Below are 24721 nucleotides of genomic sequence, written 5' to 3'. Positions count from 1 at the left end.
TTGACCTGGATTTGACCTCGCCTATGTGCCCTAGGTCATCCCCTCTCTGGTTCCCAGCAAGCACACTCTCTAAGGCTTTGCTCTTTGTTTCCCATCTTCAGATTCCTCTTCTGTTTCCCCTTGTTTTTCCATTCATCCTTCTTGTTCCTTCTTGATGTTGTTCCCTTCCGGTCTTCCTTCCCCCCTTCCCTTCTGGTCTTCCTTCCCTTCTTTTCCTTTCCCATCTTCCCTCCCCTTCCCAGGAGCTTCTTCTACCTGTGGTAGTACCACCTATCTCCACTCGTCTCTCCTGCCGCCAGACACGACGAATAGTACTCGTCGCTGGTCCTCCCGTCGAGGTAGGTGTCGTGACGCCAATCAGAGCGGTTACAGCGAGGGCGGCTGGAGGTCCGCACCTGAAGACGCGCTCTGCGCGCTCAAAATACCTGCCGACGGGATAAAGTTCGCCGTTGCGGCTGCGCCAGCCGCGGTTGGAATGGCATCGGTCGCCGTTGAGGCAGTACTTGTATGTGTAACCGACGCGGCACATATTGGCTCTGTGCTTGCTGCTTGGGGGCCTGGTTGCTGGTTCGGTAGTTTGGGACCTTTGGCTTTGAAGTCTTGGTTTTGCTTCCTTGTGTTCTTGTCTTCTGGTTTGGGGTGAGGAAGCAAAATTCGGGTTGTTCTGGCGAGAATTGAGGGCTTTAAATAGGTAGTTTTGGGACGTCAATTTTTCCTTTTGGACTGTGAGATCGTCCGTTCTGTGGTTGTGGTGATGAAGCATCCCATGGGATGGGTGAAGGGTCCTCGCTGCATTGGACTAATGGAGGGTGTATAGGGTGAAGTTCATCCTACGTCAACCACGCAGGTAAAGTATATACCTCTATGGGATTAATGGCGTTCATCCCGGTCCTTCTACAGCGCTTCAATGGCTTCTCAACCGCGTCACAGCGTGGGGATGACCCAGCTCCCCTACAGACTACGGAGGCAGTTTCAATGATGTTCGGACTCTAACGGACGGAAGCTGAGGTGTTTGATCGTACAGTGGGTGCTATTAAAAAACGCACAACTGGTCATTTCCCCGCAAAACTCGTACTTTTTAAGTCTCGAAATAATAACACCACTCATCTTCTAGTAATGTGTGAACTTCACCGTCTGGAGTATTTTACTCTACTAGTAAAACGTACTTTTCCGTTTATTCTTTCATCCAAAAATGCCCGAAGGGGAAGGTAATAAACTAGGTACTTCAGGGAGAGCTAGATTTCCTATCCACTGTAAGCCCCTATAAGCCCGCTATAACCGATTTGCCAACCTCACCCTCGCATAAACACTACTCTTTTACCATCACTGATTACCAAAATTACTTAAGAATTTCTTTGATATTAAAAGGTATTAAAGACTCTAACCTCGAAGAAATGCATTTGGTTTAGGATATGGTAAGGTGGTTAAATCGAGGAGTGACGAAGGTGACTTTTTGGTGTTGTTTGCGGGGAAATTTCCAAGTTGTGCGTTTTTAAATGCTACCCACTGTAGATCACCGCTAGCTTACTAGGCGAACGCCGATTATTGTTCACTTTCACCTGGTTTAGCTCGAATATGATTCACTATGAATCCGTCTCGAAACCACCAGATCAGCGCCAGAGATAACTCAACTCAACTCAACTCGAGGGTTCGAGTCAGTTGAGTGGGTCAACTCAAAATCCCGAGTTGAGTTGAGTTGAGTTGAGTCGAGTTAGTTGCTAAAGTTGCCAAGATATTTGAGCTACCTATAACCCTAACCCCCACCCGGGCACCCCCTTGGGAATCCCCTCCCCGGGCGATTTTACCATCGAAAAAAATTCTGCCGAAGGCGGCCAACTCGGCCAACTAACTCGAGGGTCTCGAATTAGTTGGTTAACTCAACTCAGGGGTTCGAGTTAGTTGAGTTGAATTGAGTTAGTTGCCAAAGTTGGCTTGGCGAGTTGAGTTATCTCTGGCGCTGCACCAGATCCCCAGGGGCAGGAAGGCAGAGTTGAATCGGATGCCAGTGCGATCTGACGCCCAGAATAATGTTACGACGAGATGTACGAGGCTCTAAAACCCAAGTTCTAGCTCCATACTATGGCGCAGGTAGAAATCACAAACCCAGTGGTCATCAATGATGGAAATATAATGATATCAGCAACGGAGGGCAACCATTGATGGGTGATAACATGGAGAGCAGCAAGAAGACTAAGGTCTGCATATGTGAAGGAGATGTCAACGAGAAAATACCCAGGTATTGTGCCTCTATGGTTTGAGGCTTCAACGGGCTTGATTTGGTCATGAGTGGCACTGCTAGGTATTTTATGAGCTTCGGAGGAGAGCGGAAGATGTTAATTTGCGCTTCTCAACTATTACGAGCATGCCCCAAATGCTACGAGGTTGCTTCTTCCCTGGTTTTCTTCTCTCAATGTTCTTCCAACGGTTTTCCCCTTTATGTTTCCATTCCTGTCTTCCCACTGGTCTTCCTTTTTCCATCCTCCTTCCTAGTTTCTGTCCGGAGCACTTTTCTCAGCCATGGTCCTCCACTGCTCGTCTAGCGTCTTCTTCTTCTTCCGTGGCTCCTGGAAGCGCTCTCGCACTGAGGGCACATGTTGTCGCTCTCATTGGTGTCTCCACCGACGTACTGCTGGCCGGAGCAACCGCGGTACCTGAAGTCTGGGCATTCACGCCTGACCATGACCTCGCGAGCGTATGGTCTCACGTACATCTCGCCGGCACGGTTGACCCAGCCGTTATTGGAGACACATCTTCCTCCTTGGGAGCAGAAGTGGAATTTGTACCAGACTTGACACATCTTGGCTGTTTCTGGTTGGTTGCGTTGTTAGTGACCTGTATGCTCTGTGTTTGGGGCTTTGACAGTGTCTTGGTCCTTACCTGTGTGCTTGGATGTGGTGTTTTGGGGCTTCTGGTTTGGGACTTCTGGTTTGGGACTTCTGGTTTGGGACTTCTGGTTTGGGACTTCTGGTTTGGGACTTCTGGTTTGCGTTGGATGGTTTGGGTTGGAGGAAAAGATTCGATCAGGGCAAAAGTTGGAGTTGTTAAATACCTACTTTCTTTTCTATCCAGCCCGGTGAATTGTTCAGTGGCTGTTCTTGAGATTGAATAGAGATCTACGTGAAGGGTCTACGGTGTGGAGAAAGTGAAGGTCATTGCAAGTGAATAGTCTCCCGTGATAGGGAACCTGAGCCCGGGTGCTTGGTAAACGGCCGCCTTTCGATTCCATTCACCACCGAACGGTGATGTTGCAGAGCATCATTCTCTTGTATGGGAGCCCAGGTTGTGACCTTGGCGGCAGAACCTTGCCAGAAGATCGGGTGAAGGCGCCTATGAAGGAGTTCTTTCACGGCAGTGAATGTTGTTACTCTGAAGAGCAGGACTGTTCACTGGATTTCGAGGCGTTGATCACCCCCACAAAAGGATATCCCACTTCACCAGCACTCGGTTTCCAGTATTTGGGAGAATGAAGCCTACGGGAGGTACAAATATTGCCCGAATCCTTCCAACTCGAGCTCAAACTTGTTCCCCAGCGGGCATCCAAAACCAAAGCAGCGAGAACAACCAAGAACGCAAGTCAAGACCACCAAGACAAAGATCAAATCCCATACAAGTCCAAGACAACAACACCAAAGACAAGATGTGCTTCTACTACTACAAGTATCTCTACTGCAGCGAAGGCGCCAACTGCGTCGCCGGCTACGGTTGGGTCAACCGCAGCGGCCGGACCTATGTCAAAGAATACAGGATCGAGCAGTATCGCAAACCTTGCGACAACCACGGCCGTGGTTGCACTAGGTTAGACTACATGGGCTCCGACACGAAGCAAAGCGAGGACAGGTGCGATGACTGCAAGGACTACAATAGGGGAAGAAGCTCGCGTCGTTGAGCTCCGTAGAGGTACTCGAAAGTCGACAGAACCCGAACACTTGGGTCTGGGTTGAGAGGGAAAACGGGAACATGACTCACAAACGAAGGGAAGTAATGGGATATGATGACAAAGGGAAGCAAAGACCGTGAGGAAAGGGAAATTGAAAGCCAAGGGGAAGGAAACAAAGTGTGAAGGGACTACAAGCGAACGTCGAAAATAAGGTACCGACTTAAATAGGGAAATAAACAGCATCTTGCCAGGCCCCTGCCTTCCATTTTGTCCAAGACCCCGAGTGATTCTATTAAAACGTTGTAATTTGCCGTGAGTTCTAGTGAAAGTGGGAGTGTCTCGCCAGTTAACATGCATTGAAGTCTCCGATGAGTATCTTAGTCCAGTTCATTGCAGGGGCACGAACCGTTGCCAAGTTATCAACTCATTAAAAACAAACTCGGCCCACCAACTCACCAAGTGTTACCTACTTCATATTACTTGCTCCAGTGGATGTTTACATGGACATATTCACGATACAGTCTCAGAACTTGGGCTCTCTGGCAGGTAAACAGACGGTTTGCAGGGGTACTATATCATTGACTACCCTCCACACCCATCTGTGAGTATGACCCTCACCTTTCCTTCCGTTCCCTGACTCCTTCCGTAGGTTGGAAGATTCCAACAGCCAATTTCGATCCCTTACGTCAACCAAGTGTCCGGTCCTTTCCTGTCGGATTGGGTTACCGCTTGTAGTGCTCAATTTTCCTTTCTGTGTTCTTTGGGGGTGAGGAGTTGTGGCCTAGGCCGGTCAGTAGTGCCGGCGTCGTTGAGCTTTACCAGAGTCGGCAAGCAAGGCAAGTCTCCTCGCTGGTCTTGATTTCGGAGCCAGGTCCCAAAGACCTTCTTTGGCGGCAGTCATGGCCGCGCTCAGCGTTGTAGCAACGACGAGTGCGCAAGAACTGTGCGTAGGATTTGGCGTAGGATTGACCCTGGCGATTGACCCAGCCATAGCCGCCGCGACAGCGGGCGCCTTGTGCGCAGTACTTGTATTCGAGAAAAGTGTAGCACATCTTGACTCTTTGTGACGGGGATATGGTGACCTCTTGGTCTTGCTTGTAGTTGGGTGGTTTTGCAGTTTCTTTTGACCGGATACCTAGTAGGGATGGGGTCGATTGTTGGACGTTTGATGTAACAAGGAGCAAAAATTCATCAATGGACTGCGTTTTTATGTTGTAGTGATGCCACTGCCAAATAATGAAACCTTGAAGGTTTTCACCAGGAAGATAATGTCTCTGTGAAGGGCACTTAACGGTGAATAACAGCGGGGATGAGAAGAGGATGGTGAAGTGACCGAGGAAGACGATGGAAGGCCGGAGACACGTATAATCGCATTCACTTCTCAATCAGAGATGAACAACACCGCCACTGGCGTTGACACTCAATTCACTGGAACTGGATTGTCAGAACCTCAAGCATTAACCTTCTTCTCCATCTGCCTGAACATCATCATAGGATCAAAGAACACCTCCACCTTCTGTAACTGCAGCCTGTCGTTCACAACCGCAACTGCAATCCCCTCGATATCGATCGGTCCACCATGCGCCTTGAGCGTCACTTTCTCTCCATCCCTATTTGGTTATAAAGTCAGCATTCACTTCGCTTGCTCCTTAACCTCCCACTTCACCGGGCTTACTCACTTATTGGTTCCCACATAATCCTCCTTCATCGTACCCCAAGAGAAAACCTCAGCACACTCTAATGTGACGGCCTGGTCATCCGTCGCAACTATATAAGATCACTTGAGCAACCGAATTGCCAGCTTCGGTTACTTGTATCCTTTTGGAACATAGCCTAGGGGTGTAGTGGTCCGCTAGCGCCGTGACATCTAAGACCCATATAACAGCTATCATATAAATACTATCGTTTTATATAGTAATCTAGGGTCTTTTCAATGTTTGAAACATCGTTCTCGCCTAGCCAGATATTCGTAATACTTTTCGTAGTATTCTAAACCCCCCAAACTCGATATCGCCGTCACAGTAGTTACGGTCTGTAATCTTAATGCCTAGAATCCCCCTCTCTTATTTATTTACTTAGTAATATCTACTTTAAACCGTTTAATACGATAAGGTTCTTATTATTACCCGGCAAATATTATTATATAATTTAAGAATTCCTATTATTCTAGTAGTTCTTATATCCCCTCCCGAAGTAACTATCCTCATCCTATAAACTCTCTCTTATTCTCCTCCTCTTACGTTTCTCCTATGTATTTAATTATTCGATACTAGTATTAATAATATAAATAATATTAGTAAGTTATAGGTAGAGCTTCCTCCTTCGATATAAATACGGTAGAAGTAGGCTAAATTCTTTTTTAATAATTGGGTATTTATAAGGGCTATAGCGGGTACGCCGCTACTTAATAAAGCGCTCCTCTTCCTCGAAATCTACGTTATATAGGGGGTATTCGTTATTAAAAATATTATATTCTTCCTTTTCTACCTATTTAACCGCTTACTCCCTAAACTCCTTTTTTAATTATAATTAGGCGAATTATTCCTCTTCTATAATAACCTTCTTAAAATAATCCTTTTATATATTATTATGGAACAAATTATCGTTTCCTAATTTATTATTTATTATATAGTATAATACGATATTGGGGAGGTTATTGCGTTGGAATTGTTATATATTATTAACGGGTCATATCTTTAATTCGATAATTTAAATAATAAAGAATTAGGAGGAAGAGAATAGAAGGGAAAGAGGGGTAGGAAACGAAAGTAAATTAGAAAATTCTAAATTTAAATCTTCTAATTTAATTACTTACCTTAATTAAACTAAAGTAAGCGGGTTTTAGGGAATTAAGCTAATACTAACGAAAATAATACTCTATATATTATTATTTTAATTAATAAATACCTCTTCTTCCTTATCCTCTTCCTCCCCCCCTTATTTCGTCTACTTCCTATTCGTAGGTATTATAATAGTATTTATAATAGTATTTTCGGTATTTAAAACTTTAAAATTGGGCTTAGCGAATTCTTATTAAGAATAATTGCGATATATTAATATTAGAATAGGGATAATATTCGTAAATTTGCCCTAAGAGCTAGGCGGGTTGATACGTAAGCTAAATTAAGTTTAATTAGGTTGGGTTTAATTAAACTAAATTTAATTAGATTGAATTATATATATATTAGTTCTAATAACCCGGTTATATTAAGGAGGTTAACCTACTTATAATTTATTTTAAGAAGTATTTTAAAAAGGCTAACCTTTTTAAAGGATATTCTATAGAAGTCGTATAATAATAGTTTTATAATTAAAGAGGCCGCTTATATTGTAAGGGCGGCCTTTCGGAATTTTTATAATTATAAGTAAAACTATAAAATATTTATCGATTGCATTTTAAATAAAGGGTTAATATAGGAGAGTAATAGGGGTAGATATAGGGAAGCGTTTATTTAAAATTAGTATAAATATTAGAAGGGGTAGTATATTTCTTTTTCGATTAAAACGATTTTATTATTTTATAGCCGTACTTCTATTTTATATATATAAAATAGGCTAAATTACCGTTTAAGCCGTTAAGAGTAGGGAGGTGGAAGTTTATTTTAGTATAAATCTCCTAACTTCCTTAATAGTATTAAAAGAATTTTATAATATTAACGTTTTCATAAACCGAATATTTACGTAATAAATTTTAGAGGGTATGTATTAAATTAATTATAATTGATTTACGTCGTAGTCGCGATAACAATCAGGAAGGTTAGTAGCTATCTATAGCGAATTATGTGTATATATTAAGATTAGTACCAATTAATTAATATATATTAATTAATTATATAGAATTAGCGCGGTTAATTAGTAGGGTAGTATTGTAGGGTAGTAAGACGACGTACAAAATTATTTAAAATTGCCAAGTTAAAAAAGGGGTATATAGTTTGTAAAGACTAGTTAAAAATTTCATAAAATGTATATTATTATTTTGTGTATTGAAATGGGGTATTTTCACGGCTAAAAATGGGAATTTCAGATATCAAGTACCATTACCTATTATAGGCTACTAGGTACCCTAACCCTAATATTTTTATAGGTCTTAGAGTGTACGGAGGCTAACCTTAGAGTGTGCTGAGGTTTTCTCTACCCCAATGTCTCCACCTGAACGTCACCGTCGGCGGTCCACTGAACACCTCCAGCACCTCCCAAGCAAAAGTCGGCATTATCCTCTTGAACGTCTTGTGACTCGCGTCAAAGCTCGAATGGAACGGGCAGTAGTACTCGTTAGGCTCGATAATGGCGTTATAGGTGCCGACTTGCAGCATGTGCTCTCCGGATTGCTGTGGCCCGCCGTTCACAGAGAAGGTGTAGGAAGAGGCGTCAATGGTACGCCAGTCCGAGAGCGAAGTCTTGTATGATGCTTCGATTTCCCAGTTCTTGACAAGCTTTTCGACGAGGTCGGGAAGGGAGCCGGCGGTGTGAGAAGCCTTCTTTGCTGTATGGTCGTCAGTGTCTGTCGGGAGTAGGAGGGGACAGTGAAAGTGGTGGACGAACTCTCGGCATAGACCTTGCGGGTTCTGCTGTAATCTGGGGCTCGGCCATGACGCCAGGTGTCAATGACGTCCTTCAAGACGGCATTCTCGTCAAGGACATAGTCGGGGAGAGCCGGGGCGGGCTCTGCCGCAGGTGCCTCTGTAACCGGCGCTGGTTGATTTTGTATCTCTTCTGGGGTCATTGCGTGATTTCGAAGCTGGATGAAGGCCAAGTGAGTGAGAACCTCCAAGGTTGCCTGTCTGACGAAGCTCGAGGGGCGGGAGCTTTAACGCACATTCTGAACCCAAGGTCTTCGCCGCAGCGTTGCATGTGCTCTCGACACAGAAGGTAGGTAGCTGATAGCTTAACACGTACCTGAACCAACCTACGTATTCGCCTCTCTACTATCGAGCGATATACCCTGGTCGGTCCCTGGACCACGTTCCCTCAAGATGGAGTTGCATCGGGTCCAAGGATTCACCTGCTTCTAGGCCACGCGCTTGCGTCCTTCTCCTTCCTCACAGGGTTGGTCTGTTACCTGGTCTAGATGAACGGTGCAACCCGCTATGATCTACTCCAGGGTCTCGAGGAATCCACCCGTCCGATCTCAAACGTGAACCCTTGAGAGCAAAGGCATGCAAGCATGTGGCAATGAACACTTTGCTCATTTTGTGTGAAAAGAGTGAACGTGGTACGTACTTCAAAACCGTTGGACTTGGACATGCCGAAGAACCAGGTGAGAGGGGGTCCGATAGCGGTCGGCGAGACAATATTGGCGGCGCCATATTGAAATCTGCGAGGCCCGTGTGTTCATGCTGTGCATGGGACAGAATTTGTGTCAGCGAATGAGATGAAGGCCGGTTGGTCAAAGGATTACCCAAGACATGTCGTGAAACACGAATATTCCGGGGTTGGAAGTCCAAAGTCCGGAACACATGTTGACAGAACACAAGCATTCTCACCTGGGAGCGTGAAGAATGAGCGTCTGATTTACGTCTTGGACGGCGCGCGGCGCGCCACACTGCACCAGCCACCCCCTGAGCGCCACAGCTCAGATGTCGACCACACTTCATAGCAGAACCACCACATCACTTTGGTATTTCAAGCTAACACGAACCCAATTACATTCAAACTCTGTATAACCATGCTTAGGGTTCTCCAAATCACATACGGAGAGAAGCCAGGTCTAACTGTAAGTCATGATCATAGAAAACAAGGACGCGATACATACTACTTGAACAGGCACAAAATCACCTCCACCACCACTTGAAGCAGTGGGAAAACCCGAATACAACAGAGCCACGAACAAAGCATACAACGCAAGAGAAAAAATACTTCTCCATCCCCTTCCACAAGGACGCAAAGATACATACAAACTACAACTCAACCACAAACTTCCACCCACCGCTTCCCTCTCTCAGTTCCGCCAACGCCGGCGCAACGCTCTCCAGCCCCTTGCCCACAACTTTAACTCCTCCTGGGTGCGGAAATATAAACTCTCCTGACTCAATCAACGCCGGTAACTCTTGAAGTGCGCGCTCACCACCGGGTTGACTCAAAATCATTCTTGAAAAAACCAGTGTCGCCTTGATGCCCCTGTCGGTAGGGACATCGACTTTCCGACCCGTAGCCACTTCAGCGTACAGCTTGGGTCCATCTTCGCGAAAAACGTCCCAAAATGACATGGCCTTCGATTCCTGCTCATCCTTGATGGTGGTCTGACACTCTGGGACATCCTTGATGGTGATCTCTGACTCCGGGTCATCCTTGATGGTGGTCTGACACTCTGGGACATCCTTGATGGTGATCTCTGACTCCGGGTCATCCTTGATGGTGATCTTTGACTCCGGGTCATCCTTGATGGTGATCTTGTCTGTGTCAGCGGCAGGTTTGTCCTTCTTCTGCTGTGTCTTGGGACCGCTGTTTTCCTTATCCTTGTCGTCCTTAGGAACATTCTCCTTCTCATTGCCCCTCTTCTTCGTTTCAACATCGTCATCCGACCATTCCGACGGTGGAGTAGGGGGACCATCATCAAGGCAAGCAGCCCCAGAAATGCAATCGAGAATGGCATCCACTCCCTTTCCGTCAGTGAGAAGCCGGACCTTCTCGGCAAGAGCTTCAAATTCGCCACGTAAATGGGCAGTGGCTCCGCACTTTTGGAGCCAGTGGAAGGAGTCCTCGTTATTGCTGGTTGCGATGATGACAGCCTTTGGGCCGAGCGCCATGCGCAAGAGCTGGATTGCCGAACCGCCAACTCCCGATGAACCGCCTAGGACAAGGACGGACTTGACGCCGAACTTGTTTTCAGGGACGTCCTTCAGTTCATCGGCACCGGTTTTCTTGGGGTCGTTGTGGGTTGCGATGGGCGAAGTCGTATCGATTGTCAGGGACTCAAGATGTAAGCTATCGTCGAAGGCGGGCTTGTTGTTCGCCAGGAAGGGCAGTTGAATACCTAGCCCGCATACAATCGCCGAGCAAGCCGTGATGTAGACCAGTCTGTATCTCATTAACACTTTGTTGTCACATCAATGCGGAGCAGGAAAAACTCACGGGACACCAGCTGCCCACTCAAAAAGCCAGCTTGCCGGCTTCCTGGTAACCCAACTCTTGTGCACACACGTCACATCCTGGAACCCACCAGCTCTTCCAGTCCAAAACCCTTTCTCCTCTAGTCTGCTGTCTGCCTTCTCGGCCTCTTCCATCAATATTTCACCCACACTTTTCTTCGCCTTTCCTTCGCCCGCACTCTTCTTCCCATCACCACCTTTATCATCAGGTCCCCCAGGTCCCCCCTTCCCAGGAGGCCCACCCCTCACGCCGACCGGCCCGCTCAGCCCAAACACCTCCTGACCAACCTTCAGTCTCGCGTCCACATCCATTCCTATCAACTCAACAACACCCGCGATTTCAAACCCCAGGACTTCCGGCCATTGCTTGACCATGATCTCATGCTCCAAGTTCTTCCAGTCGATATGGTTCAGGCCGACGGCGCGGGTACGGATGCAGACTTCATTGGGGCCCGGGACGGGGAACGGATCGTCGCGCGAGATTTGAAGACTAGATGTGTAGGGAGGACCGCTGGGACAGGGCTTAACGGCCAGAAGGCGAGAGACCAATGGCTTTTGTTGGGTGAGTCGGAGATGGGAGGCGACGGAGGGCGGGGGGTTCATTTTGCCTGATGGTAAGTGGTGGAGGGAACGTATGATGGAATGTCGATGGTTTTGTAGCTGATGACGTTCGTGGGAAACGAGAATGTGCAAGTATTCTCCTTTGCTGTGGTTTGGCCGAGAACAAAAGCTGGAAAATGGGGACAAGTGATCCAAGTTGCAAACAAAAAGTTGATGTGGAACCGAGACCAAAGCAGGGAGGAGAATAACTGGGGACATGTACGATTTATGTGCGAGAGGCGGAGAACCCTTCGTAAGGCGACTTCCGTCTCTGTCCTCGTTCCCTATTCGAACTTTCTGGCCTAACAGAAGCATGGAAAGCAAGGCAGGTATTGGGGACTCACCTCTGAGAGCTAGCATGTACAAGTACGGCAAGCATTCTCGGGCCCCCCATATGAACTTGCTCAGTCAGAGAGGTGTACTTGACATACTCGTGCGCCTAGTCAAGCGCTTGAGACCTGGCTATGACCACAATTCAGGAACGGCAACCTGCGCCTTGACAGAGAAAGACAGGAATTTCCTGACCTCGGATATATGACTTGTTTATTGCTCACTTTGATGTCTGAGTAGTGTAGGTACATACGGTGACCAAAGGCCAAAATCACCAAACACTTTCCTCCACATTAGGGCGACTCCTACTATGAGTCCCAATCTTTACATCTTGTAGTGTTGGACTTGCTCTGCTATCTGAAGGGCCACAGTCATTCGGTGTGCAAGCAAGTTCTGCAAGGGAAGAGCATGAGAACATGCTCGATGATGATGCCGCCACGAACCGCTCTTGTGTCTTCAGCAACCCTCGCTTCCAACTCTAGCCACGAGGAAACCAATCAATCTTCAAGCCATCACCAGCGGCAGACTCCGAAGAGTAACCAGTGCTCCAAGTCGCACACAGACCTGCACTTGCCATGTCCTGATCGGGATCCTGGCAGAGTCCAACACTCGGCCACGACTGCATGTGGATAGTCCAGTCGGAGCAGCCATCAGAAACCGATCCGCCACGTTTCTGGTACCTCTCATCCGAGTCACAGCCATACATGGGCGCCCTGAACCTCTGGATGCACAGATTCTTGTCAAGTGTCACGGTGCAGCCTGCCTTGGAAACGACGCTGGTGATGACTGTGGTGCCGTTGTAGGGCCAGTAGGCAGCAGCAATGGAGTTCTCCCCGTGCATCATCTTGTCAGAAGCATGGCCGCCGAACGTTCCGTCGTGACCACCCTTGCAGAAGTACTCAATGGCACGCCAGGAAGCTCTTTCATCTGCCCACCAAGTCTCGTTATTGCAGCTCACTGCGATGGCGGTGGGATTCGGAAGTGCTGAGCCTGTCCGTGCGACGCTGAGTGTAGTAGCAGGTGCAATGGGCTTCACCAACTCCGTCGTGACAACAGTAGTGACAGCAGTTGTAACCGCAGTTCCCTCGACAATCATGGTAGTCGTATCAACCGCAACCGCCAGGAATGTAGTTGTCTCCTTCACGAGACCGGCAACAGTATTCGCGGCGGCACTTTTGCCACCATCACCATGTCCAGCAACAGCATTGCCACCAGTTACCAACATGCCCGCCCAACTGTTCCAGTTCAACGTCTGTCCCCTCAGGCTGTTCTTCAACCAGCAATTAGGCTGCAACGGGATGCCTCCAATGTAGCTGAAGCCCAGACACTGGTCATACTCTGCACACCACTTCGCGCAATCCTCCCAACTGTGCCTCATGCCCTCGTTGAAGTTCCAGTTGGCCGCGCCGTCATAGTGATCAATACCGCATTGGAGTTGGTACACATTGTTCGTGGCATGGTCGGTCCAGAAGGTATTGTTATCGCGAGGGCAGGAAACGGGGGTGGCTGAGGCCGAGGGTGAGAGGGTGATAACCGAGAAGGAGCTGGAAGGAATGGGGGAAATGGGCCAGGGAATGGTGAGGGTGCTGCCACTCTCGGTGTCGCTGATGCTGGAGGTGAGGAAGGTGTTGGTAATGGTCGGCTGGAGAGGACCGGTGTCGGTGGGACGGGCATCGGTGGGGAGGGCTGTGACTGGAAGTGGAAGTTGTTAGCAGGCGGTCATAACGGGTCGTGGGAAGGGACTCTGAACTGGAGAATGGGAGCATAGAACGTGGCGCGAAAGTGTAAACAGCCATCCTGGTGAGGCCCGGAACAGTCACACCGCGACAGGTACTCGTGAACGTGAACAAACGTGAACAAGGGAGTCGGGACTCAGAACTACTCACCAGCAGCAGAGGGTTGAACCGCAGCAACAGCCAGACCAGCGGCGTGGACTCCGAGGCCGCTGCCAAAGGCGATCAAGCCCGCAAGAAGGTGGAAGCGCATCGTGATGATGGAACCTGACTCCGTCTTGACGCCTGTCGATTTCGGAAGGAGAGAAAGGAACGAGTGGACACCGTCGACGACCGGCTTGTGGGTAACGAACGTGAAGATAACGAGCGTGGGGGCAACGAACTTTGAAAGAGAGAAAGGCGGAGGAAGGGGGATTGATCGCGACCTGGCTCTCTTATGGAAGTTGAGAGCGAAGGCTGGAGGAGGAAGAAGGTCGTGGAAGAAACGCGTTGGCACGAGGAAATGAGGGACGAGGAGATGGAAGCCCAACCTGAGGGGAACCTGAGAGGAAAGTGACAAACGCGTCCTGCAGTTGCCTCGAGCGCATGTTGGCGTGTAATCTCGGGTCCGAAGAACGGACCATCTTGTCCGATGACGACTACTTGATGGTGGGAGGAAGGAGCGGCCCGGAGGAAAGGCAAACGATTTGACTCCACATTGGAAATACCGGAAGGTGCTGTGATAGTAGTAGCGTAAGCTTGGGCCTGGCCTTCAAGGTTCTCACAAATTTGAGAAGTCGACAACAGTTACTAACACTTCCATCACGAGATGTCGGGACGACGGGATTGTAACTGAAATAGGTGGGGTTGCTTACCTCGAATGGTCCGGTACTCCACTTCAGTAACTGGACAGAAGAGACCTAATCGTCGGAGACAGAGGGCAGATTGCAGACCGGACAAACAAGTCGGACGACTGATCAAGAAAGTCGTGAGAGTAGTAACACCGCTCAATCGTGATATGTACAGACGAAGATAAATGATGGTATTTTCTCATGCTATCCAACTGCCACAATACCATGCCTTGATTAATCGGTATCCAGCTTATCGCTCTGTATCCGTCTTCCCATTTATGGAAGAACCTCCTCAAGCTCCAACTTCCTCGAGCTTGGTCCAACGTAGACCTTCTTCGGATACTCGGTAACCACCCAATCCTGCTTCTCCGTATCCCATGAGCTCACATCCCTCCTCGTCAGCACCGCCCTAAACTGCACCTTCTCGCCCGGCTCAACCCTAAGTCTGTCAAACCCTCTCAACACCACCTTCGGATCTTCCGGCCCTCCGAAGCTCACGTACAACTGCGGTACTTCATCGCCCGCCACTTTACCAGTGTTGGTGATATCCGCCGTGACGGTGTACACGATGTCGTAAAGAGCAGGATTTCCACCGGGGTGATGATGGCCGGATGAGCGAAGCAAAGGCTGCGCCGACCCATCGCTGGCCTTGGGTGGCAAGAACTCCTCGGCCGTCTGGCCGTAGTGGGCATCGCCACTGGAAGCAGACATGTCGGTGCTGTTAAGGTAGGGGTAGATGAACTGGTAGACGTAGGGGAACTCTTCGGAAGGGAATACGTAGTCTTCCACGTTTTCAGAGAAGTTACCAAACGTGGGCGCTTGTTCCGTCTGCCCCGTGGTGGGGGTGTACTCGCCGACTTCGTGCTTCTCGATCTTCAAGTTGCTGTACTCAAAGGTGGTATAGCTCAATCCGTAGCCAAACTCGTAAAGGACAGGAGCATCGGCCTTGTCGAAGTGGCGGTAATCGATGAAGACCCCTTCGGTGTAGTCTAGCTGAGGAGCTTCGTTCCCGTTGTTCGGCTCATAGAGAACATCGGTGCCGTAGCTGTCGCGCGTGGCGCCCCAGGTGAAGGGAGTGCGGCCAGATGGGTTGACTCTGCCATACAAGACATCGGTGATGGAGTTGCCGCTCTCCTGACCGGGCATACCGGCCCAGAGGATGGCGGTGATGTTGGGGTTGTCGTACCATTCCGTGAGCAAGACGGGACCGGGCGAGTGGATGACGACAATGGTGTTGTTACACCAGCTCGAAACGTTCTTGACCAGCGCGTCGCCCTCCCTCCAAAGGGTGAGGTTCAGGCGGTCACCTTCATTGCCATCAACGTTGATGTAACCTTCACCAGAGTTGGCGTTGACAAAGACAATGGCCGTAGCGTCCTGCTGGGAAACCAGAGCCTTGATCTCCGTTGGGGCATGGTTCCTCAAGATACTCTCGTAGCGAGACCCATCCTGAACAGCGCGGGCCTGCAGGGCTTGGTCGGGCGTCACAAGATAAGGGAAGTTGCCGGTGCCGGAACCCCAGCCAATACCCAGGGTACCATTGTCACATCCACGGTCGGAGCATCCATTGGGTCCAAAGGGGTTCGGGCCAGCATCCTCACCAATGACAGCGAGGAACTTTGGCTTGTTCAGGGGAAGGGAGCCGGTGTTCTTCAACAGCACTGTTCCGCGAGCCGCGATCTCCCTAATAAGGCTTCCGTGGTCGTCCTGAACGTCAACATGCCAGTTGATCTGCTGATGATCCTTGCCGGCGGCCCAGTGCAGCGGGCCATACGTGTCGAGGGTCCAGAAGGAGAAGTTGATGGGCTCTTGGTCTTCGACGGTTTGGCCAACCTTGAAGAAAGCAGCCATGATGCGCATGGCCATGTCGTCAATGCGCCACTCCGGGAGGGTTCCATTAAGGACGGCGAGTGTGAGGTTGGTTCCCCAGTAGCTGCGGCCGCTGTTGAACTCGGTATCACCGGGCATGGTCATGTCGAGACCGGCAGCAGCGCTCGCGACACCAGTGTGCTGGGCTTGCCAATCGCTCATGACAAAGCCCTGGAATCCGTTCTCGCCCTTGAGCAGGTTGTTGAGGAGCTTCGAGTTCTGGCAACCGTACGAGTTGTTGGCCTGGGTGTAAACGCACATGACGGAGCCTACACCAGCTCTGATGGCATCAACAAAAGGCCAGAGATACATTTCGTGCATGGTCTTGTCGTCAATGTTGGAGGATAGAGTCTCGGAGATGTTGTATCCATAGCCCTGTGCCTCCCCAGTCTGTCTGAAGTGTTCTTGTTCGTTGCCGACAAAGTGCTTGGCGCAAGCGACGACACCAGCGTCTTGTGTTCCCCTGACGGTCTCCGCCATGGCGACACCGGTGAGGACAGGGTCGGGGGAGAAGCCTTCCCAGTTACGGCCGCCTTCGGGGGCACGGCCGAGGGGACCGGCAACAGGTCCGAGTAGAACCGTGACTCCCTTCCCCTTGGCTTCCTGGCCCAAAGCATATCCGCGTCTGTACATGAGACCTCGATCGAACGTGGCGGCGGTTGTCACTCCGGCGGGGAAGACTGAGTTGTAATCGGTGCCACGGATGGCCAAGGGGGCATCTTGCATGCACATGCTCTTTAGGCCGAGTCGAGGGATGGCGCCGTTCTGGCCTACGCATTGTTCAGCGCCCCAGCTGTGTGTCTATCTGTTAGCTTTGTTGACGGTACATAGGGTATTGGATGCGCTTCGTGAGCCACGTACCCGATACCGGTTGTCAGATTGACTTTTTCGAGCAGGGTCAACTGCGACACAAAGGCCTTTGCCTTTTCGTAGGCGTCTTCCCAGCCGATGGCCTTGGAGTCCATCCATGGTGATGGATAATGGGGTTCCGAGTAGGCAAGCGACCTCTTGTTGAGCTGTGTTGACGGATCTATGTCAGCAAATGGAAGCGAGGTCCCCAAGACTGTTTGTATAGACAGCCATGGGACGGCGTATCTGAGATGCATGTCTGGCAGGGACTGTTGGGCCGATCACACAGAGTGTGCGATGAACGGTCAATCTGGATAAAATGGAACGTGCAGATGTTTGGTAGCACTACTATGGGATGCAGTGGTACTGTGTGGTGATGATCCAGCAAGCTGGAAACGGGATCGAGGAAGATCTGGACAAAGGAAGCGGGAAGAATGGGACGGGTACTTTGGACCGATGATATATCTCGAAGCTTACCTGTTGATGGGGAGGTTGGACCGGCTCGGGCACAGCCAGGGCGAGATTGCCGCTCGCCAGCAAGGCAAGCGGAATGGCGAACTTCATGGCGAGATGTTATGGTGTGGACCTTTGGAGGAGCTTGGAGCTTTGACCCCTTTTTCTCACCAGACACAACACTGACACTTCAGTAGAAAAGGTCCTTTGTGTGATGGAACAGTCCAGACGCGGCCGATGAAGATGGCACCGAGTTGTGCGGGGGAGAGGACCGATATATACGGACGGCTCGACAACATTGACCCCTGGCAATCCCCTGTCCTTCTTCTGTCCTTGTTTACATGATGCTGTGGATGACGGGTGGATGGTCGGATGGGTCTCAGACATGCCGTCGAGTTGTACACCGAACCTGGATCAACAAGGGGTAGATGGTCTTCCCTGGTCCATGTCGCAGTGCGTGGGCGATGATCTTGATTCCATCCTTGCGGGGAAGAGAGAAGGTCGCGAGAATATTGGTCCGGTCAACGAGAGCGTCGGCGATTGGCGATTGAGCGGTGGGCGACAGACATTTCCAGTGCCAAGGGCAGCAGATGTTGGAAAAGGGCCGATCAGGCTTGCGATATTAGTCAGGAGGTTGGAAAACTAACGAAAAAGCACTCTTCCGGTCAGGCACCGAGTCGAGGAGCCGGAAGCGCGCAAATGGCTGAACAAAGAATTGGCGGACCACGGCAGATTTTCAGAAAAGAAACTTTGGGTTGAGGTCATCGAATGCATGTGCGACCGCTTCCAGTTGGACGGGTGCGGGGATGTGGGGATTTGTGGAGAATGGGATCGACTGCGGGGGCGGTTCCCGTCCCGTCATTCCGTCAACCGGGCAAGAACTCCAAACTTTAGAGCACTCCGTTGTTGCGATCAATCAACAGCTAATGTCATGGAACTACAAAGTACATAAAGTCGTTTTTAACTTTACAGACTCAAGAGATCTTCTGTGTAGGATGTATCCCATTCAGCCCAAATCTCCTTGAACCAAAAATAAGCTTTGGGGTTTCGTTTCGATTGAGCTCCATTTGCCGTTGTGGGGCACAAACAAGTGGCCTGTGCCATCCTAGTCAGCACCTTGACGGCTCGACAGGCTACTTTAGGCAAAACTTCGGAATCTTCATTCAATCGCCTGCGGTTCCTTGATGTCGTTGGTCTTGAATTGGTCTTTCTTCCGGACATCTCGGCTCCTTGTTTTCCAGAAAAACAACCCATTGACCGGTGCGCCATTTGCGGGGAGCAACAATGCTGAATGACAGAGGAGACTATAATCCATCGTTTTGCGAAGGGGAGATGAGATGTCGCTGATCCGAATTACCACTTTCGACGGCAGCAGGCAATTTACTTTGTGCCACCACCAGAGAAAGCTTGGGAGCTCACGAGTCAGATGCTGGGGTGAGATGATGTCGCACTCACTCTTTTTTGACCGCATTTACTTGGACCGATTCCTCCTCTTGAGTCATTGGCCGATCAGCCTCCAATGTCGCCGAAAAAGGAAGCTCCTTGAACAAACACCAGTGCCGGTTCTTTCTTGACCGTTTCCATGATGACATCGTTGTCTCCCCGCAACTTGAACCCCAAGCTATCAGATTATAGGGTGGTATTCTGGCCAGATGTGGGCTAGATGCTAGAGTCCTAGCCACCTAATTTAACAGGTCTTGGCAAATATGGGTTACCCCCAGACCCCTAGACCTTCTGCAGAGAGAGCGCTCGAGTCAGTTACACAGATTCAATCAATCACACGCGTTACCCCACACGAAAGGCCCAATGGGACTTGGCATCCTCGATTTCAATGTTGCATTTCGGGAACCTTCAACAGTTCTTTTCTCCTCTTTCCAACGCCTTGGATTGGGATTGGCTCTGGTGGTTACATGCATCGGATGCAACATTGCTCCGGTCTAGGGGTTGCCTGTGATAGTGAGACCTGTCACCTGACCAGCGTCGGGTCACGACAACGGATGACTGCTGTGATGCCTTGGCAATGTTCTCTCGCAGCTTCACGCTGAGGACATTCGTTCAATTTTGAGTTCTGAGTGGGATTGAAGCTGCACAGGAAGGTTTCCAGGTGATGAGCAAAATGAGTGGCAGGCGTTGAGGTTCTGTTTCGATCCCGCCTGCGCAAGTGTACACTAATCGCAGCTCTGAGTTTCGATATCGCGTACCCGATAGTCGCTGCACCCAACAAACACAAGTAATGAGGTTGCATGTTCAAAAAAACCACATCCACGCCTACAGGTAATAAGACAGTGTACTTTTTGGAAAAAAATTCAATGCTTAAAAAAAGCCATCATGTCATTGCCCATCATCAGCACAACAGAAACCAAGAGTGGGACTTGGCAGTGGAGTCACAATGGCAAAATAGCAAAAAGAGAAAGTGGATGACCCCAACCCGATTTGAACGGATAACCTTTCGATCTGGAGTCGAACGCGCTACCGTTGCGCCATGAGGCCTTGGTTGAAGAAATCGCCTTTGTGATCGAATTACATGGGGATTTCGAACTACGCGGTTGAAGAGAGATGGGCCATGGTACGCAAGTCACGAGAGACACTCACATGTTTCGGGACAAGCAGCAATAAAAGCGAACAGTAGACATTTCCAGAGGGGAAACAAATGGATACAAACTATGAGGAACGCAGTGTGTCATAATCTTCCAAGTCGGTAAACACTTTACAGATGTTGCTAGTTGTCGTTACTTGCAACCTAAAAAGATGTCCCAGGCAAGTCAAGCCCAACTGGAAGTTTATCGCAGGGTCTGTGTCCAAAACTCCTCATGAGTCAATCAACAGTCATCACAATGAATCGAACGCAAACGCCAGCCTAAATTGTCTTATAGAAGCGTGTAGTGTCATGCGATGACAGATCTGCACCCCCTTCGTGCTTCATCCTATCAACACCTCCATTCACCAGGATATACTCACTCTCGTGAGCATGGAATATTAGTCAAGATGGAAGCTACTGGTGAGGACTAGAGGTATTTAACTGCAATCTCAGGCAGAATCAATAGCGTTCTCGTCCTCTATATTTCAAGAGACAAAATCTTAAATCACCCCTACCTGGTATCTACACTTACCCCAACCACACAAGCATCGAGGCAACATGTGCCACTGGTACATCGAATACAGGTTCTGCTCCCAAGGCCCCCACTGCCTCGGCAACTACGGCTGGGCCAACGCTTCCAGTCAGCTCTATGTCCGGCCCTACGCTTCCATTCGCCGCAATCACCCGTGCGAGCAGTCCAGCAGAAGAGGCGGATGTGGACAATCGACGCGTTTGGGGCCGGGGTCCGATATCAAGACAAGTGACCACATGTGCGGATTCTGTAGGGGTGATGTGCCAAAGACGGATGCGGGAAAGAAGAATGACGGCGATGGAGGGAAGGGGGATGGGGACAAGATGGACGTGGATGTGTGACGAACCGTTACAAGCACAGGAGTATATCGCTGGGAATAAGAACAACGGTAATAGTAGCCAAAAGGTACTGATCGATTCTAGAAGCTATTGCTTGCTGAAGAGCCAGAATAACGAAGGCCGGGAAGCGGCCTTCTTATATACTGGCCTTCGAACCCGTCCCGTAGTCCCGCGATCTCGGGACCCCGGGACCGTGGGGGCGGTGTCCCGTAGTCCCGTGTTCTCGGGACTCCGGGACACTCCACATGACCTGGTCCTGTAGTCCCGTATTCTCGGGACTTCGGGACCCTGGGTTCGGGCTGCCTTTTATTGGTCAATCCATCTAGCTTACATAAGGGGTTTCTGATTGGATCGTAACACGATGCCCCCTCCTTGTGGCTTTGTCCTCAACGCCATAATGTTACCCTTTGTTGCTTGGGTGCCAACGAAGCCTGTTGGTCGCAACCTTATTGCCTGCCGTCTCCCTTTTTCCTGATCTCTTTGCCCTCGCATCTTCATAACCCTGTATGACCCTAGTTCCTTGGTGAGTTCCTTCTTTCCCTTATCCACATCATCATTGATCATGCCTCCTTCTCGTTCTCAATCGTCGCGCACTCCTCAGAAGAGGGTGTCTACTAACGGCCTTGCGCGTCATATCGAGCAGCTTGGTCGCGCACCCGAAATGCCTTGTTCCAATTGTCATCAGCACAATCGTTCTTGCATCGTGGATCGCAAGAAGTCTCTCTCATGCAGCGAGTGTATTTGTCGCAAGGTTGCCTGTGACGTGACGATTGACCCGGATGCTCGTCGTGAGTCTGTGTCTGCTCGGGTCGTCGTGTTGGATTCGTGCTAACTTGTTTAGTTGACAAAGAGATGGACGTATCGCGTCGTCTGGAGGAGGAGGAAGAGAAGCTGATGCGGGAGATTGCGGTGCTTCAGAGTCGTTTGATACGCACTCGTGAACAAAAACGTCATTCTTTGCGTCGGCAGAAGGAGTATTTTGACCGTGGAATGGCTGATTTGGCGGAGGAAATGGGGGACAGCGATCCGCTTGTTTCCGAGGAGCCTGCTACTTTCGAGCCAGGCGTTGCTTTGCCCGAGGTTGGGTTTGACGAGTGGGCGCAGGAGCAGGGACTTGATCTCCCTGAGATTCTGTCGCCTGGGGTGGCTGGGGTCGGTCAGGAAAGCGTCGGTGAAAGTTCTCGATCTCATCCTTCAGGTTGACGAGGTTCTCTGGAGGTTCCCATGTGTTGTTTCCGTGGCCGTAGCCTTGCCACTTGATTAGGTATTCGATGTTGCCAGTGTCGTCGTTAATTTTTGAGTCCAGGATGGCTTCCGTTAGGTATTCGTCTCCGTCGTTCCAAGTTTGAACGTTCTTGTCGAGTCTTGCGTTCTTAGGTGCTGGTTCTAGCAGTGAAACATGGAACGTAGGCCATTGTCGCATGCCTTTGGGGAGCTCAAGTCTATAGTTACTAGTGCTAACCTTCTCGAGCACTTTGAACGGACCTAATTTCTTGTAGTCGAGTTTGTCGCTGGGCCGTTTTGTTTTGATATTGCGACGAAGAAGGTAGACTTTGTCTCCCCTCCTGAAGGTCGGCGCCGACGACCTCGTGCGGTCGTAATATCTGTTCATTCTGTCACGCACAAACGCCAATTCGTCCTTGAGCGTCTGATGCATCTCGGTTAGGCGTTCAGCCCGTACATGTGCTCGCGGTACGACTGACTCCGAGTCCCAACCTCGCCGGGAACTCATTTCGTAACCATAATTGGCGAAGAATGGCGTGACTTTTGTTGTTTCGGTCTTGGAACTGTTATACGACATTTGAGCGGTAGGGAGTAGCTCAGCCCAATTGTCCTGCTCGTAATTGACGTATGCTCGTAGATATGCCTCCAAGACCTGGTTCATGCGTTCCGTTTGTCCGTCCGTCCTGGCGTGGTATGCGGTCGACATCTTGTGTTTGACACCTAGTTTATTCATGAAAGCTTGCCAATATCGTGACGAGAAGAGCTTGTCTCTATCTGTGACTAACTCTTTTGGCCAACCATGATTAGATGTGATGTATCTTATGAAGATGTGGCCAAGTTGTTCGGCATTAGTGTCTTCTCTGAACGGGAGGAAGTATGCAAACTTCGTGAATCTGTCCACAACAACCATGATGCTGTCATATTCGACACCAGTGGCTGGGTCTCGAGACATGGGTAATCTCGTGATGAAGTCCATGGTTACTGAATGCCAGGGTCCTTCTGACACTGGGAGTGGCTCGAGCAGGCCATATGGTTTGTGTCGATTGGCCTTGGTTTTGTGACAGATTTCACATTCATGCAGGACCTCTGTAACAATGTCTTTTAGCTTAGCGAAGCCAAATGTTTCCTGCACTCTGGCCACAGTGCGTGCTATCCCTGCATGACCACCTTCCTCTGGGGACTCGTGGATGTCTTTCACGAGTTCCTTTTGCAGTGACGGTGGTACCCATAGTTTCCCTTTGTGCAGCCACAGCTCGATTGATGTTGCCAGGTGTTTCTGGATTTCCTCGTCGTCTACTTCGTGTTGTGCCTCGGTGATTCGTTGGATCCAGTCGTCTGGGTCCACTTTGGCAATGTTATAGACGTTGAGGTCATCCTCATCGAGATCGTGGATCGGTAGTGGCTTGTGCGCCAGGGATCCGTCGCTGTTTGTCTGGAACAGGGCTGGGGACAAGTTGGTTTCTTCGGACTTTGCAGTTCGAAGGTCTTCTCTTCTACTCAGCGCATCGGCTCGAGCGTTCTCAGATCCCTTGCGGTAATGGATATGGAAGTTGAATTGCGACAGGAATTCGGACCATCGAGTCTGTCTCTGGTTGAATTCTTTGCTGGTGGTGAAGTACGTCAAGTTTTTGTGGTCGGAGTACACTTTGACGACTTCCTTCGTGCCACTCAACCAGGGCTTCCATTCCTTGAATGCCCAAATGATGGACATGAGCTCTTTGTCGTGTATGGGATAGTTGAGCTCAGGTCCACGAAATGCCTTGGAGAAGAAGGCAACGGGGTGAAGACGGCCTTGTTCGTCTCGTTGGCCCAATTGGCCACCCATTGCCCAGTCCGATGCGTCGGTTTCGACCTCGAATTCCTTGTTTGGGTCGGGAAGGACAAGGATCGGGTCGTCCAGTATCATCTGTTTCAGGGTGTTGAAAGCCCTGTCGCACTCCTTTGACCATATGAATGCTGTGTCTTTCTTGGTCAGGTCGTTGAGTGGCTTAGCGATGCCTCCAAACCCTTTGATAAAACGTCGGTAGAAATTAACGAAGCCCAGGAAACCCCGAACCCCGGATACCGACGTGGGTGCTGGCCATTCGGCGACACCCTTTATCTTGGAGGGGTCCATGCGAATCTGACCGGGTGAGATGCGGTAGCCCAAGAAGTCTACTTGGGTGACATGAAATTCACTCTTCTTGGGGTTGACGGATAACCCGGCCTTCTCGAGGGCCGCAAGGACCTTGTGGACGTGTTTCTGATGTTCTTCTTCGTTCTCAGAGAACAGGATGATGTCGTCAATGTAGGCCATCACGAATTCGCCTGCAAATTGTTTGAGTACGGCGTCGATTCTAGCTTGAAAGGAAGCGGGCGCATTGGTTAACCCTTGCGGCATGATGCGGTATTCATAGTGCCCTAAGGGTGTCCTGAATGCG

At 49.8% G+C, this 24721-nt stretch overlaps 11 protein-coding genes and 1 non-coding gene across 12 annotated transcripts; 3 read left to right on the top strand and 9 right to left on the bottom strand.

Annotated features, from left to right (window-relative positions):
* Nucleotides 1-251: 251 nt before the first annotated feature.
* B0H65DRAFT_512716 (uncharacterized protein) lies at nt 252-529 on the bottom strand (the record flags this gene model as incomplete). Its single annotated transcript, XM_062828597.1, is given in 2 exon segments — nt 252-381; nt 396-529. The coding sequence occupies 2 exon segments, from the start codon at nt 527-529 to the stop codon at nt 252-254; spliced, it is 264 nt and encodes an 87-aa protein (XP_062676637.1).
* Nucleotides 530-2536: 2007 nt separating this feature from the next.
* Nucleotides 2537-2797, bottom strand: B0H65DRAFT_436767 (uncharacterized protein; the record flags this gene model as incomplete). The annotated part of the gene is made up of 1 exon (XM_062825257.1): nt 2537-2797. The coding sequence occupies one exon, from the start codon at nt 2795-2797 to the stop codon at nt 2537-2539; it is 261 nt and encodes an 86-aa protein (XP_062676636.1).
* An 840-nt stretch (nt 2798-3637) lies between these two features.
* B0H65DRAFT_436986 (uncharacterized protein) lies at nt 3638-3886 on the top strand (the record flags this gene model as incomplete). The annotated part of the gene is made up of 1 exon (XM_062825276.1): nt 3638-3886. The coding sequence occupies one exon, from the start codon at nt 3638-3640 to the stop codon at nt 3884-3886; it is 249 nt and encodes an 82-aa protein (XP_062676635.1).
* An 806-nt stretch (nt 3887-4692) lies between these two features.
* B0H65DRAFT_512714 (uncharacterized protein) lies at nt 4693-4929 on the bottom strand (the record flags this gene model as incomplete). Its single annotated transcript, XM_062828596.1, has 1 exon — nt 4693-4929. One exon carries the CDS (start codon nt 4927-4929, stop codon nt 4693-4695), a length of 237 nt encoding a protein of 78 aa, XP_062676634.1.
* A 398-nt stretch (nt 4930-5327) lies between these two features.
* On the bottom strand, nt 5328-5585 carry B0H65DRAFT_553419 (uncharacterized protein; the record flags this gene model as incomplete). The annotated part of the gene is made up of 2 exons (XM_062829958.1): nt 5328-5487; nt 5557-5585. The coding sequence occupies 2 exons, from the start codon at nt 5583-5585 to the stop codon at nt 5328-5330; spliced, it is 189 nt and encodes a 62-aa protein (XP_062676633.1).
* Nucleotides 5586-7859: 2274 nt separating this feature from the next.
* B0H65DRAFT_73992 (uncharacterized protein) lies at nt 7860-8758 on the bottom strand. The gene is made up of 2 exons (XM_062831348.1): nt 8420-8758; nt 7860-8360 (listed from the first exon to the last, which is right to left on the bottom strand). The coding sequence occupies exons 1-2, from the start codon at nt 8598-8600 to the stop codon at nt 7987-7989; spliced, it is 555 nt and encodes a 184-aa protein (XP_062676632.1). The 5' UTR covers nt 8601-8758; the 3' UTR covers nt 7860-7986.
* A 1016-nt stretch (nt 8759-9774) lies between these two features.
* On the bottom strand, nt 9775-11717 carry B0H65DRAFT_534421 (uncharacterized protein; the record flags this gene model as incomplete). The annotated part of the gene is made up of 3 exons (XM_062829001.1): nt 10949-11717; nt 10387-10894; nt 9775-10152 (listed from the first exon to the last, which is right to left on the bottom strand). The coding sequence occupies exons 1-3, from the start codon at nt 11566-11568 to the stop codon at nt 9775-9777; spliced, it is 1506 nt and encodes a 501-aa protein (XP_062676631.1). The 5' UTR covers nt 11569-11717.
* Nucleotides 11718-12090: 373 nt separating this feature from the next.
* B0H65DRAFT_73930 (uncharacterized protein) lies at nt 12091-13971 on the bottom strand. The gene is made up of 2 exons (XM_062831347.1): nt 13782-13971; nt 12091-13587 (listed from the first exon to the last, which is right to left on the bottom strand). The coding sequence occupies exons 1-2, from the start codon at nt 13879-13881 to the stop codon at nt 12374-12376; spliced, it is 1314 nt and encodes a 437-aa protein (XP_062676630.1). The 5' UTR covers nt 13882-13971; the 3' UTR covers nt 12091-12373.
* Nucleotides 13972-14734: 763 nt separating this feature from the next.
* Nucleotides 14735-17433, bottom strand: B0H65DRAFT_436724 (beta-glucosidase 1 precursor; the record flags this gene model as incomplete). Its single annotated transcript, XM_062825253.1, has 2 exons — nt 14735-17120; nt 17189-17433. The coding sequence occupies 2 exons, from the start codon at nt 17431-17433 to the stop codon at nt 14735-14737; spliced, it is 2631 nt and encodes an 876-aa protein (XP_062676629.1).
* A 2614-nt stretch (nt 17434-20047) lies between these two features.
* B0H65DRAFT_t466 lies at nt 20048-20119 on the bottom strand. Its single transcript has one exon. It is a non-coding gene; the product is annotated as a tRNA-Trp (tRNA).
* A 581-nt stretch (nt 20120-20700) lies between these two features.
* On the top strand, nt 20701-21164 carry B0H65DRAFT_480864 (uncharacterized protein). The gene has a single exon (XM_062827605.1). It carries the CDS (start codon nt 20766-20768, stop codon nt 21078-21080), a length of 315 nt encoding a protein of 104 aa, XP_062676628.1. The 5' UTR covers nt 20701-20765; the 3' UTR covers nt 21081-21164.
* Nucleotides 21165-21639: 475 nt separating this feature from the next.
* B0H65DRAFT_436905 (uncharacterized protein) lies at nt 21640-22280 on the top strand (the record flags this gene model as incomplete). Its single annotated transcript, XM_062825270.1, has 2 exons — nt 21640-21873; nt 21930-22280. 2 exons carry the CDS (start codon nt 21640-21642, stop codon nt 22278-22280), a joined length of 585 nt encoding a protein of 194 aa, XP_062676627.1.
* Between the last annotated feature and the right edge of the window lie 2441 nt (nt 22281-24721).

The sequence above is a fragment of the Neurospora tetraspora genome (genome assembly GCF_033439725.1).
Source record: "Neurospora tetraspora strain CBS 560.94 chromosome Unknown B0H65scaffold_10, whole genome shotgun sequence".
NCBI lineage: Eukaryota > Fungi > Ascomycota > Sordariomycetes > Sordariales > Sordariaceae > Neurospora > Neurospora tetraspora.
Note: the sequence above shows the minus strand (reverse complement) of the source record. Positions and strands in the feature narration are given on the sequence as shown.

Excerpts from the sequence above, each read along its gene's own strand:
- B0H65DRAFT_73930 (XM_062831347.1), bottom strand. The coding sequence starts at position 13,881 with ATGCGCTTCCACCTTCTTGCGGGCTTGATCGCCTTTGGCAGCGGCCTC. Across the intron at positions 13,588-13,781 it reads GGTTCAACCCTCTGCTGCTG|TCACAGCCCTCCCCACCGAT; the intron begins GTGAGTAGTTCT and ends TTCCACTTCCAG.
- B0H65DRAFT_73992 (XM_062831348.1), bottom strand. The coding sequence starts at position 8,600 with ATGACCCCAGAAGAGATACAAAATCAACCAGCGCCGGTTACAGAGGCA. Across the intron at positions 8,361-8,419 it reads CCGCAAGGTCTATGCCGAGA|CAAAGAAGGCTTCTCACACC; the intron begins GTTCGTCCACCA and ends ACGACCATACAG.
- B0H65DRAFT_480864 (XM_062827605.1), top strand. The coding sequence starts at position 20,766 with ATGTGCCACTGGTACATCGAATACAGGTTCTGCTCCCAAGGCCCCCAC.